This window comes from Salvelinus fontinalis, chromosome 11 (assembly GCF_029448725.1).
Source record: "Salvelinus fontinalis isolate EN_2023a chromosome 11, ASM2944872v1, whole genome shotgun sequence".
NCBI lineage: Eukaryota > Metazoa > Chordata > Actinopteri > Salmoniformes > Salmonidae > Salvelinus > Salvelinus fontinalis.
In genome coordinates this window covers 54900194-54913301 of record NC_074675.1, presented here as the reverse complement: position 1 = coordinate 54913301, position 13108 = coordinate 54900194, and the positions used below count along the sequence as shown (strand labels likewise).

General features: G+C 46.5%; 1 protein-coding gene across 1 annotated transcript; it reads left to right on the top strand.

The window, feature by feature from the left end:
- The first annotated feature begins 10030 nt into the window (after positions 1-10030).
- LOC129865959 (leucine-rich repeat and fibronectin type-III domain-containing protein 2-like) lies at positions 10031-12789 on the top strand. The gene is made up of 2 exons (XM_055939062.1): positions 10031-10464; positions 10944-12789. The coding sequence occupies exons 1-2, from the start codon at positions 10375-10377 to the stop codon at positions 11610-11612; spliced, it is 759 nt and encodes a 252-aa protein (XP_055795037.1). The 5' UTR covers positions 10031-10374; the 3' UTR covers positions 11613-12789.
- The last annotated feature ends 319 nt before the right edge of the window (positions 12790-13108 follow it).

The following is a 13108-nucleotide window of genomic DNA, read 5'->3' as shown; positions in this document are numbered from 1 at the left end:
GGCCTGGCCCCCCAGTGGCTGGGCCTGGCTGCCAAGTGAGTGGGCCTGGCTGCCAAGTGAGTGGGCCTGGCTCCCCAGTGGCTCGGCCTGGCTCCCCAGTGGCTCGGCCTGGCTCCCCAGTGGCTCGGCCTGGCTCCCCAGTGGCTCGGCCTGGCTCCCCAGTGGCTGGGCCTGGCTCCCCAGTGGCTGGGCCTGGCTCCCCAGTGGCTGGGCCTGGCTCCCCAGTGGCTCGGCCTGGCTCCCCAGTGGGCCTATGCCCTCCATGGCCCACCCATGGCTGCACCCCTGCCAAGTCATGTGAATATCAAAGATGGTGGCCTAATAAATGTATTTATATGGAATAGTTTCCCTATATGACCTGTAACTCAGTAAAATATCTGGAAATGTAGCACGATGCATTCATATTTTTGTTCAGTATAAATGTCAATGTATATCCATCATGTACACATGCCAATATAGGCAGGAGATTTGAGGACAGATTGGATGTTTCTAGGATAGATTGAATGTGTCTGTCACGATCGTCTATGGGTGAGAGAGAGGACCAAGGCGCAGCGTGTGCAAAATACATTCTCTTTATTTAGAGAAAGGAAAAAACACGCAACGAACACTATAACAAAACGAAACAAAACAACAAATGATCGTGAAGCTATAAACGTAAGTGCACACACAAGCTACAAACGTACAACATAGACAATTACCCACAAACACCTAAAGCCTATGGCTGCCTTAAATATGGCTCCCAATCAGAGACAACAATAAACAGCTGTCTCTGATAGAGAACCAAATCAGGCAACCATAGACTTTCCTAAACACCTACACTGAACACAACCCCATACACTCTACAAACCCCCCTAAACAATACACACACCCTAAACTAGACAAAACCAACAAACATCCCCCATGTCACACCCTGACCTAACTAAACTAATAAAGAAAACAAAGAATACTAAGGCCAGGGCGTGACAGTACCCCCCCCCCCCCCCCCCCCGCACCCCCCCCAAAAGTGCGGACTCCGACCGCACAACCTGACATAGAAGGGGAGGATCCGGGGTGGGCCTTAATATGGCGGCGGTTCGGGTGCGGGACGTGGCCCCCACTCCACCACTGTCAATACCCGCTTTGGTGGCGCCTCCTGAGCGGCGACCCTTGTAGCAAGTCCCGGACTGAAGACCATCCCAGAGGGCGCCACCGGACGGATGGGTAGTACCGGACTGAGGGGTAGCTCCGGACTGAGGGGTAGCTCCGGACTGAGGGGTAGCTCCGGACTGAGGGGTAGCTCCGGACGGAGGGGTAGCTCCGGACGGAGGGGTAGCTCCTGACGGAGGGGTAGCTCCGGACTGAGGGGTAGCTCCGGACTGAGGGGTAGCTCCGGACAGAGGGACTGCAGCTCCGGACTGAGGGACGGCACCTCCGGACTGAGGGACGGCACCTCCGGACTGAGGGACGGCAGCTCCGGACTGAGGGACGGCAGCTCCGGACTGAGGGACTGCAGCTCATGGCTGGCTGACGGATCTGGCTGCTCATGGCTGGCTGACGGATCTGGCTGCTCATGGCTGGCTGACGGATCTGGCTGCTCATGGCTGGCTGACGGATCGGGCTGCTCATGGCTGGCTGACGGATCTGGCTGCTCATGGCTGGCTGACGGATCTGGCTGCTCATGACTGGCTGACGGATCTGGCTGCTCATGGCTGGCTGACGGATCTGGCTGCTCCTGGCTGACTGGCGGCTCTGGCAGATCCTGGCTGACTGGCGGCTCTGGCAGATCCTGGCTGACTGGCGGCTCTGGCAGATCCTGGCTGACTGGCGGCTCTGGCAGATCCTGGCTGACTGGCGGCTCTGGCAGATCCTGGCTGGTTGGCGGCTCTGGCAGATCCTGGCTGACTGGCGGCTCTAGCGGCTCCTGATTGACGAACGGCTCTGACGGATCGGGACAGACGGGCAGCTCTAATGGCTCGGGACAGACGGATGGCTCAGATGGCGCTGGGCAGACGGATGGCTCAGATGGCGCTGGGCAGACGGATGGCTCAGATGGCGCTGGGCAGACGGATGGCTCAGATGGCACTGGGCAGACGGGCAGCTCAGACGGTGCTTGGCAGACGGACAGCTCAGACGGTGCTTGGCAGACGGGCAGCTCAGACGGTGCTTGGCAGACGGGCAGCTCAGACGGTGCTTGGCAGACGGGCAGCTCAGGCTGATCCTGTCTGGCGGATGGCTCTGGCTGATCCTGTCTGGCGGACGGCTCTGGCTGATCCTGTCTGGCGGACGGCTCTGGCTGATCCTGTCTGGTGGACGGCTCTAGCGGCTCTTGACAGACGGGCAGCTCTGACGGTGCTTGGCAGACGGGCAGTTCAGGCACCGTTGGGCAGACGGGCAGTTTAGGCACCGCTGGGCAGACGGCAGACTCTGGCCGGCTGAGACGCACTGTAGGCCTAGTGCGTGGTGCCGGAACTGGAGGTACCGGGCTAATGACACGCACCATCAGGCTAGTGCGGGGAACAACAACAGGGCACACTGGACTCTCAAGGCGTACTATAGTCCTGGTGTGTGGTACCGGCACTGGTGGTACCGGGCTGAGGGCACGCACATCAGGGCGAGTACGGGGAGAAGGAACAGTGCGTACAGGGCTCTGGAGAGGCACAGGAGGCTTGATGCGTGGTGCCGGAACTGGAGGCACTGGGCTGGAGACACGCACCACAGGGAGAGTGCGTGGAGGAGGAACAGGGCTCTGAAGACGCACAGGACTCTGGAGACGCACAGGAGGCTTTATGCGTGGTGTAGGCACTGTCTTAACCAGACGGCTAGCACGCACCTCAGGACGAGTATGGAGAGCTGTTCCCGGTGACATTAACTCACCAACACGTTCAGTCGGACGGATGCCGTGCCTCATGCACCAAACCAGTACATCCCTCATAACTCTCTCCTCCAATTTCTCCATTGACTCCTTTACTGTCTCTGCGTCACTCACCTCCAAAATCCGCCCTCACCAGCTCCTTACGGTAAGCAAGAGGAGTTGGCTCATGTCTCCTGACTGACCCAACTACACTACCCGAGAGCCCCCCCCCCAAGAAATTTTGGGGTTTGACTTACGGGCTTCCAGCCTTGTTTCGGTGCTGCCTCCTCATATCGCCGCCTCTCAGCTTTAGCTGCCTCCAGCTCTTCACGAGGAAGGCGATATTCTCCCGGTTGTGCCCAAGGTCCCTTTCCATCCAATATCTCCTCCCATGTCCATGAATCCTTTATGCGCTGCTCCCGTTGTTGTTTTACACGCCGCTTGGTCCGATTCTGGTGGGTAATTCTGTCACGATCGTCTATGGGTGAGAGAGAGGACCAAGGCGCAGCGTGTGCAAAATACATTCTCTTTATTTAGAGAAAGGAAAAAACACGCAACGAACACTGAATACAAACTAAACAAAACAACAAACGACCGTGAAGCTAAATGACGTAAGTGCACACACAAGCTACAAACGTACAACATAGACAATTACCCACAAACACCTAAAGCCTATGGCTGCCTTAAATATGGCTCCCAATCAGAGACAACAATAAACAGCTGTCTCTGATTGAGAACCAAATCAGGCAACCATAGACTTTCCTAAACACCTACACTGAACACTACCCCATACCTACTACAACACCCCTTAAACAATACACACACCCTAAACTAGCCAAAACACACAAACTTCCCATGTCACACCCTGACCTAACTAAACTAATAAAGAAAACAAAGAATACTAAGGCCAGGGCGTGACAGTGTCTAGGACAGATTGGATGTGTCTAAGACAGATTGGTTGTGTCTAGGACAGATTGGATGTGTCTAGGACAGATTGGATGTGTCTAGGACAGACTGGTTGTGTCTAGGACAGATTGGATGTGTCTAGGACAGATTGGTTGTGTCTAGGACAGATTGGTTGTGTCTAGGATAGATTGGAGGTGTCTAGGACAGACTGGTTGTGTCTAGGACAGATTGGTTGTGTCTAGGACAGATTGGTTGTGTCTAGGATAGATTGGATGTGTCTAGGACAGATTGGTTGTGTCTAGGACAGATTGGATGTGTCTAGGACAGATTGGATGTGTCTAGGACAGATTGGTTGTGTCTAGGATAGATTGGATGTGTCTAGGACAGATTGGTTGTGTCTAGGACAGATTGGTTGTGTCTAGGACAGATTGGTTGTGTCTAGGACAGATTGGATGTGTCTAGGATTGATTGGTTGTGTCTAGGACAGATTGGTTGTGTCTAGGACAGATTGGTTGTGTCTAGGACAGATTGGTTGTGTCTAGGACAGATTGGATGCAAAATCAGTTTCTATGTTACTATTGTAGTGTTTCTATGTTACTAATGTAGTTGTTCTATGTTACTACTGTAGTGTTTCTATGTTACTGCTGTGGTTGTTCTATGTTACTACTGTAGTGTTTCTATATTACTACTGTAGTTTTTCTATGTTACTACTGTAGTGTTTCTATGTTACTGCTCTGGTTGTTCTATGTTACTACTGTAGTTGTTCTATGTTACTACTGTAGTGGTTCTATGTTACTGCTGTAGTGTTTCTATGTTACTGCTGTGGTTGTTCTATGTTACTACTGTAGTGTTTCTATGTTACTACTGTAGTGTTTCTATGTTACTACTGTAGTTGTTCTATGTTACTGCTGTGGTTGTTCTATGTTACTACTGTAGTTGTTCTATGTTACTACTGTAGTGTTTCTATGTTACTGCTCTGGTTGTTCTATGTTACTACTGTAGTGTTTCTATGTTACTACTGTAGTGTTTCTATGTTACTACTGTAGTTGTTCTATGTTACTGCTGTGGTTGTTCTATGTTACTACTGTAGTGTTTCTATGTTACTACTGTAGTTGTTCTATGTTACTGCTGTGGTTGTTCTATGTTACTACTGTAGTGTTTCTATGTTACTACTGTAGTTGTTCTATGTTACTACTGTAGTGTTTCTATGTTACTACTGTAGTGTTTCTATGTTACTACTGTAGTGTTTCTATGTTACTGCTCTGGTTGTTCTATGTTACTACTGTAGTATTTCTATGTTACTACTGTAGTGTTTCTATGTTACTACTGTAGTGTTTCTATGTTACTACTGTAGTGTTTCTATGTTACTACTGTAGTGTTTCTATGTTACTACTGTAGTGTTTCTATGTTACTGCTCTGGTTGTTCTATGTTACTACTGTAGTTGTTCTATGTTACTACTGTAGTGTTTCTATGTTACTACTGTAGTGTTTCTATGTTACTGCTGTGGTTGTTCTATGTTACTACTGTAGTTGTTCTATGTTACTACTGTAGTGTTTCTATGTTACTACTGTAGTGTTTCTATGTTACTACTGTAGTGTTTCTATGTTACTACTGTAGTGTTTCTATGTTACTGCTGTGGTTGTTCTATGTTACTACTGTAGTGTTTCTATGTTACTACTGTAGTGTTTCTATGTTACTACTGTAGTGTTTCTATGTTACTACTGTAGTGTTTCTATGTTACTACTGTAGTGTTTCTATGTTACTGCTCTGGTTGTTCTATGTTACTACTGTAGTTGTTCTATGTTACTACTGTAGTGTTTCTATGTTACTGCTCTGGTTGTTCTATGTTACTACTGTAGTGTTTCTATGTTACTACTGTAGTTGTTCTATGTTACTACTGTAGTTGTTCTATGTTACTACTGTAGTGTTTCTATGTTACTGCTCTGGTTGTTCTATGTTACTACTGTAGTGTTTCTATGTTACTACTGTAGTTGTTCTATGTTACTACTGTAGTGTTTCTATGTTACTACTGTAGTGTTTCTATGTTACTACTGTAGTGTTTCTATGTTACTACTGTAGTTGTTCTATGTTACTACTGTGGTTGTTCTATGTTACTACTGTAGTGTTTCTATGTTACTACTGTAGTTGTTCTATGTTACTACTGTGGTTGTTCTATGTTACTACTGTAGTGTTTCTATGTTACTACTGTAGTGTTTCTATGTTACTACTGTAGTGTTTCTATGTTACTACTGTAGTGTTTCTATGTTACTACTGTAGTGTTTCTATGTTACTGCTCTGGTTGTTCTATGTTACTATTGTAGTGTTTCTATGTTACTACTGTAGTGTTTCTATGTTACTACTGTAGTGTTTCTATGTTACTACTGTAGTGTTTCTATATTACTACTGTAGTGTTTCTATGTTACTGCTCTGGTTGTTCTATGTTACTAATGTAGTTGTTCTATGTTACTACTGTAGTGTTTCTATGTTACTACTGTAGTGTTTCTATGTTACTGCTGTGGTTGTTCTATGTTACTACTGTAGTGTTTCTATGTTACTGCTCTGGTTGTTCTATGTTACTAATGTAGTTGTTCTATGTTACTACTGTAGTGTTTCTATGTTACTACTGTAGTGTTTCTATGTTACTGCTGTGGTTGTTCTATGTTACTACTGTAGTTGTTCTATGTTACTACTGTAGTGTTTCTATGTTACTACTGTAGTGTTTCTATATTACTACTGTGGTTGTTCTATGTTACTACTGTAGTGTTTCTATATTACTACTGTAGTGTTTCTATGTTACTACTGTAGTGTTTCTATGTTACTACTGTAGTGTTTCTATATTACTACTGTAGTGTTTCTATATTACTGCTCTGGTTGTTCTATGTTACAACTGTAGTTGTTCTATATTACTACTGTAGTGTTTCTATGTTACTACTGTAGTGTTTCTATGTTACTACTGTAGTGTTTCTATGTTACTACTGTAGTGTTTCTATATTACTACTGTAGTGTTTCTATATTACTGCTCTGGTTGTTCTATGTTACTACTGTAGTGTTTCTATGTTACTGCTGTAGTGTTTCTATGTTACTACTGTAGTGTTTCTATGTTACTACTGTAGTGTTTCTATGTTAGTGTAACGGATGTGAAATGGCTAGCTAGTTAGCGGGTACGCGCTAATAACATTTCAATCAGTTACGTCACTTGCTCTGAGACGTCAAGTAGGGTTTCCCCTTGCTCTCCAAGGGCCGCGGCCTTTGTGGAGCGATGGGTAACGATGCTTCGTGGGCGACCGTTGTTGATGTGTGCAGAAGGTCCCTGGTTCGCGTCCGGGTCGGGGCGAGGGGACGTACTAAAGTTATACTGTTACATTACTACTGTAGTAGTAGGACCCATTTTATGATGCTATTTCATATATCTGTCGAACATGTGAAATTGTCGTTTGCGCCCAGATTTTGGATACTCTCTCGCTATACCTAAGCTGTATGTCGTAATGAAGTTATTTTTAGAATTCTAACATGGCGATTGCATTAGGAACTAGTGTATCTATCATTTCCTATACAACATGTATTTTTTAGTAACGTTTATGTATAGTTATTTGGTCAGAATAGTTTGAGTGTCATAAAAATATCCGCACATTCTGGGAAAAAGATGCTACGTTAGCACAATGTATAACCACTGATTTCAGCTCTAAATATGCACATTTTCGAACAAAACACAAGTGTATGTATAACCTGATGTTATAGGACTGTCATCTGATGAAGCTTATCAAGGTTAGTCAAAAATTATATATCTTTTGCTGGTTTATTCGCTATCGCTAACGTGCCTATTGCTATCGCTAACGTGCCTTGATGAATGAATGCGGTAGTGTGGTAGGCTATTGTAGTAAGCCAATATAATGCTATATTGTGTTTTCGCTGTAAAAATCGGAAATAATGGCTGGAATCACAAGATGTTTATCTTTAATTTGCTATACACCATCGATTTTTCAGAAATGTTTTATGATGAGTATTTAGGTATTTGACGTTGGTGTCTGTAATTACTCTGGCTGCTTCGGTCCTATTTGTGACGGTAGCTGTGATGGTAGCTGCAATGTAAAACTGATTTATACCTCAAATATGCACATTTTTCAAACAAAACATAGATTTATTGTATAACATGTTATAAGACTGTCATCTGATGAAGTTGTGTCTTGGTTAGTTTGGTTGGTTCTTGGTTAGTTAGGTTGGCTTTGTGCATGCTACCTGTGCTGTGAAAAATGTCTGTCCTTTTTTGTATTTGGTGGTGAGCTAACATAAATATATATGGTGTTTTCGCTGTAAACATTTAAAAAATCAGACATGTTGGCTGGATTCACAATATGTTTATCTTTCATATGCTGTATTGGACTTGTTAATGTGTGAAAGTTAAATATTTCTAAAAATATATTTTGAATTTCGCGCCCTGCACTTGAAGTGGCTGTTGTCATATTGTGCCCGGCTTCGGGCTTGCAGCCCAAAGAAGTTAACAGTCTGATGGCCTTGAGATAGAAGCTGTTTTTCAGTCTCTCGTCCCCGCTTTGATGCACCTGTACTGAACTCGCCTTCTGGATGATAGCGGGGTGAACAATCAGTGGCTTGGGTGGTTGTTGTCCTTGATGATCTTTATGGCCTTCCTGTGACATCGGGTGCTGTAGGTGTCCTGGAGGGCAGGTAGTTTGCCCCCGGTGATGCGTTGTGCAGACCTCACTACCCTCTGGAGAGCCTTACGGTTGTGGGCGGAGCAGCTGCCGTACCAGGTGGTGATACAGCCCGACAGGATGCTCTTGAATGTGCGTCTATAAAAGTTTGTGAGTGTTTTTGGTGACAAGCCGAATTTCTTCAGCCTCCTGAGGTTGAAGAGGCGCTGCTGAGCCTTCTTCACAACGCTGTCTGTGTGGGTGGACCAATTCAGTTTGTCCGTGACTTGTACGCCGAGGAACTTAAAATTTTCTACACTCTCCACTACCCTCTCCACTACTGTCCCGTCGATGTGGATTGGGGGGTGCTCCCTCTGCTGTTTCCTGAAGTCCACAATCATCTCCTTTGTTTTGTTGACGTTGAGTGTGAGTTTTTTTTCCTGACACCACACTCCGAGGGCCCTCACCTCCTCCCTGTAGGCTGTCTCTTCGTTGTTGGTAATCAAGCCTACCACTGTTGTGTCGTCTGCAAACTTGTTTATTGAGTTGGAGGCGTGCACGGCCACACAGTCGTGGGTGAACAGGGAGTACAGGAGAGGGCTCAGAACGCACCCTTGTGGGGCCCCAGTGTTGAGGATCAGTTGGGTGGAGATGTTGTTACCTACCCTCACCACCTGGGGGTGGCCCGTCAGGAAGTCCAGTACCCAGTTGCACAGGGCGGGGTCGAGACCCAGGGTCAGGAGGGTTTGGAGGGTACTACGGTGTTAAAAGCTGAGCTGTAATCGATGAACAGCATTCTTACATAGGTATTCCTCTTGTCCAGATGGGTTAGGGCAGTGTGCAGTGTGATTGCGTCATCTGTGAACCGATTGGGGCGGTAAGCTGTAAGTGGGGCAGTTCATGTATTCACGTTTCTATAATAGTGTGTGATTACTGTAAGTGGGGCAGTTCATGTATTTATATTTCTATAATAGGAAATCATTTTTCTCCTAAGGAGAGCTCTTACCTCTAGGTTTTCTGATCGCTGTGGACAACGAACAGTCTCTTTTACTGTTGGCAATTATTATTATGCCTTCACAGAAACTCTCTGTTCTGACCAAGATATTATGTTTCATTCATTAAATATTCTATTCATTACAGTGTAAGTCTGTTCCAATAGTGACAGCAGGTTCGATGGTCAAAGGACACGGGGAACAGAAGGCTCTTTTCTGTTTGGATCAAAATGTTTAGTATGTTGAGCATGCACCCTCACGCATCCTCACGTACCCTCACGTAACCTCACGCACCCTCACGCACCCTCATGCATCCTCACGTACCCTCATGCACCCTCACGCACGCACATACACACACACATACACACACGTCTGTCTGTCTGCAGCTGTAATTAATTGTTTTATTTTCATAATTCCACTCAGCTCCTCTGCTCAATAAAGCCTCCCTCTCTCAACCCATCTCTCTCTCTCTCTCCCTCTTTCTCTCTTCTCTCTCTCTCCCTCTTTCTCTCTCTCCTCTCTCCCTCTTTCTCTCTTCTCTCTCTCCTCTCTCCCTCTTTCTCTCTTCTCTCTCTCTACACCTCTCTCTATCTTCTCTCTCTCTACCTCTTTCTCTCTTCTCTCTCTCTACCCCTCTCTCTCTCTCCTCTCTCTCTCTCTCTCTCTCTCCTCTCTCTGTCTCTCTACCCCTCTCTCTCGCTCCCTTTCTCTCGCTCTCCCTCTCTCTCTCTCCTCTCTCTGTCTCTCTACCCCTCTCTCGATCTCTCTCTTCTCTCTCTACCTCCCTCTCTCAATCTCTCTCTCTTTTGTTTCATCCTTCTCTCTAAAAGGTATCTACGCTACTTTAATTGAAATGCTTAACTGTATATTACACTTAAATAAATACAAAAATACAATAATAATGTAGTAGTTGTTAAATAATTAAAAAAGATAACGTATAAATACCTTTCATTCTTTTTCTTTCCCAGGATCCTCCCTTCTACCAGTAACAGTTTCATGTTGAAGAACCTGGTATCTGGAGCGGACTACAACTTGTGTGTCCTGGCCATCTTTGATGACAAAGTCACCTCTTTGGCAGCTACCAAGGTACTCTGATCCTTTTCTCTGTAGCTCCTCACCAGGGTTTCATTTTAAAATGAAGTCAGTCAATTTAGGAAGTGAAACACTTTTTTACAAAAAATAGCTTTTCATATTCAGCAGTCAATGAAAATTGATGCCCTTTTTGCAATTATTGAATTGGAATTTCAGTTTACTTCTTGAATTGACTGCCTTCAATTCCAATTGAACCCCAATCCCGTTCTTCACAAATGCTTAAACAAGACTCTGTGTTTTTGGGGGTTTGGTTTATAGTAGGTTTATCTTTTTACCGTAATCCTCTCTATCGCTAGAAAATCATTTACTTTCCTTCTAAGTTTCTTTCTTAGATTTTTTACTTAATTTTACTCCCTCTCTCCATCTCTCTCTCTCTCTAAAACGATCTACTTTCATTCAATCTGTATTCATTCATTGATTAATTTTTCAAACATTCTCTTATCTATTTACCTTAATCTCTCTCTTTTTTCAAGGTTCTTGGCTGCGCCCAGTTTAGCACTAAAGAACTCTACCCAGAATGCCGATCTCTACAGACCCACTTCCTGGGAGGAACCCTGACAATACTTGTGGGAGGCGTTGTCGTGGTAACGCTGCTGGTGTTCACCGTGGCGCTGATGGTGCGTCACCGTGTCTGCAGTAACCAGGACGACCACTGTCACCCCGGGGATGATAGTGATGAGTTGGCGTGTTGCCAGGGCGGGTCATTAGGGAGTCCGGTGAAAGAGGCGACGGCCGGAGGTGGCGGAGGAGTCTACGGCCAATCGGATGGCAACGGAGATGTGATGATGGTGGTCTTGCCCAATGGGCTGCCTTCAAAGCAGAGAGGGGGCAGGATGAAGGAGAGAGGAAAAGAGAAAAAGAAGGACAAAGAGAAGGGAAACGAGGGCGAGAAAGGAGGGACCGACGTACCTCCTAAGGTACCCCCCAAACCAAAACCCCAAACTCTCCCCAGGCCTAGCAGGGAGGGAGAGAAGGGGGGAGGGCAGGGAGGGAGAGAAGGGGGGAGGACAGGGAGAGAGAGAAGGGGGGAGGACAGGGATGGAGAGAAGGGGGGAGGACAGGTGGACATGACGCTAGCAGTGAGAGACACCTTCCTCCCTACACTCCCAAAACAGACTCTCTCTACAACTCTCCTGTCATAAGCTCCTCCCCCTCAACCCTCCCCCGCCAATCACGAGGTGGGAGGGCTAGGCTCTGCCCAGATGTAGTAATAATTGGTGGGGCCAAACGGGCAAGCTTCACCCTGGATAGGCTCCTGGGACAGGATCTCCTTTCTGATTGGAGGATGAGACATGGAGACATAGTGGGCTGACTCGGAGATAAATGTAACTCTTCTCAGGCCTATCAGAGCCCGGGAGCTCCGCTAAGACCCTCCCACAGCATCGTGCCAAACGTAGCAACTCCCTCGACATGGGGTTATCTTCTTCTTCTGTTTCCATCGCCGAGACAACGGTTACCACCCAGCGACAGTACGGCAGTCGCCAGGGTTACGCCAAGCGGTTGTCAGTGACTTGGACGAGGCGGAGCAAATCACTGCAAGGAATGTTGGTTGGTACACTCAGCAACAACCAGCGACCAGGGTAGTGGTGACGGGGAGTCATCTATAATATAATACATCCTATAATACATCTATAACAACACTGACTCTTACTCAGCGGTGACCAGAGTTGTCGTCAGGGGCAACGGGAATAAGAGCGGGAGAGCAAAAGAGACAGAGAGAAAGAGGGAGAAAGAGCGAGAACGAGACAGAGAGAGAGAGGGACCCTCAGAGATTTCTAGGGTTACAGAGAGGAAATGTGTAGAGAGAGGGGGAGATAGACAGAAGAGAGAGAGAGGTAGAAGAGAGAGAGAGGGAGATAGAAGAGAGAGAGAGAGGGAGATAGACAGAAGAGAGAGAGAGAGGGAGATAGAAGAGAGAGAGAGAGAGGGAGATAGACAGAAGATAGAGAGAGAGGGAGATAGAAGAGAGAGAGAGAGATGAATAGTGCGATAGAGGGAAGATGTAGGGGTTGAAAGTGGAGAAGAAAGATTCTCACTTGTTCTGCCAAGGAGGCCTCCAGACTTGACCTGAATTGGATTTGAAATAGAGGGAATATAGGAGAGAAAGAGAGATGAGAGAGACATGAGAGAGATGACAGATGTAAGCATACGAAGAGAGAAACAAGAGAGAGGCGAGAGAGAAAGAGAGAAAATTAAGAATATCTTTATCTGAGGATCTCTGCTTAAAATATAAAATATTTAGAAATGCTGAGTTCAGAGGAGAGGAGAAAGAGAGGAAACAGAGAAAATGTGTTAAACAGAATGGAGAGAGAGAGAGAGAGAGAGGGTGGGTGGGTGAGGGACAGAGAGAGAGAGAGAGAGAGAGAGGGGGTGGCTGAGGGACAGAGATAGAGGGTGGGTGGGTGAGGGACAGAGAGAGAGAGAGAGAGAGAGAGAGAGGGGATGGCTGAGGGACAGAGATAGAGGGTGGGTGGGTGAGGGACAGAGAGAGAGAGAGAGAAAGAGAGGGGGTGGCTGAGGGACAGATATAGAGGGTGGGTGGGTGAGGGACAGAGAGAGAGAGAGAGAGAAAGAGAGGGGGTGGCTGAGGGACAGAGATAGAGGGTGGGTGGGTGAGGGACAGAGAGAGAGAGAGAGA

Bases quoted from the DNA above. Each gene is read 5' to 3' on its own strand.
- LOC129865959 (XM_055939062.1), top strand. From the start codon at position 10,375: ATGTTGAAGAACCTGGTATCTGGAGCGGACTACAACTTGTGTGTCCTG. The intron at 10,465-10,943 runs GTACTCTGATCC...TCTTTTTTCAAG, and splicing joins CCTCTTTGGCAGCTACCAAG to GTTCTTGGCTGCGCCCAGTT.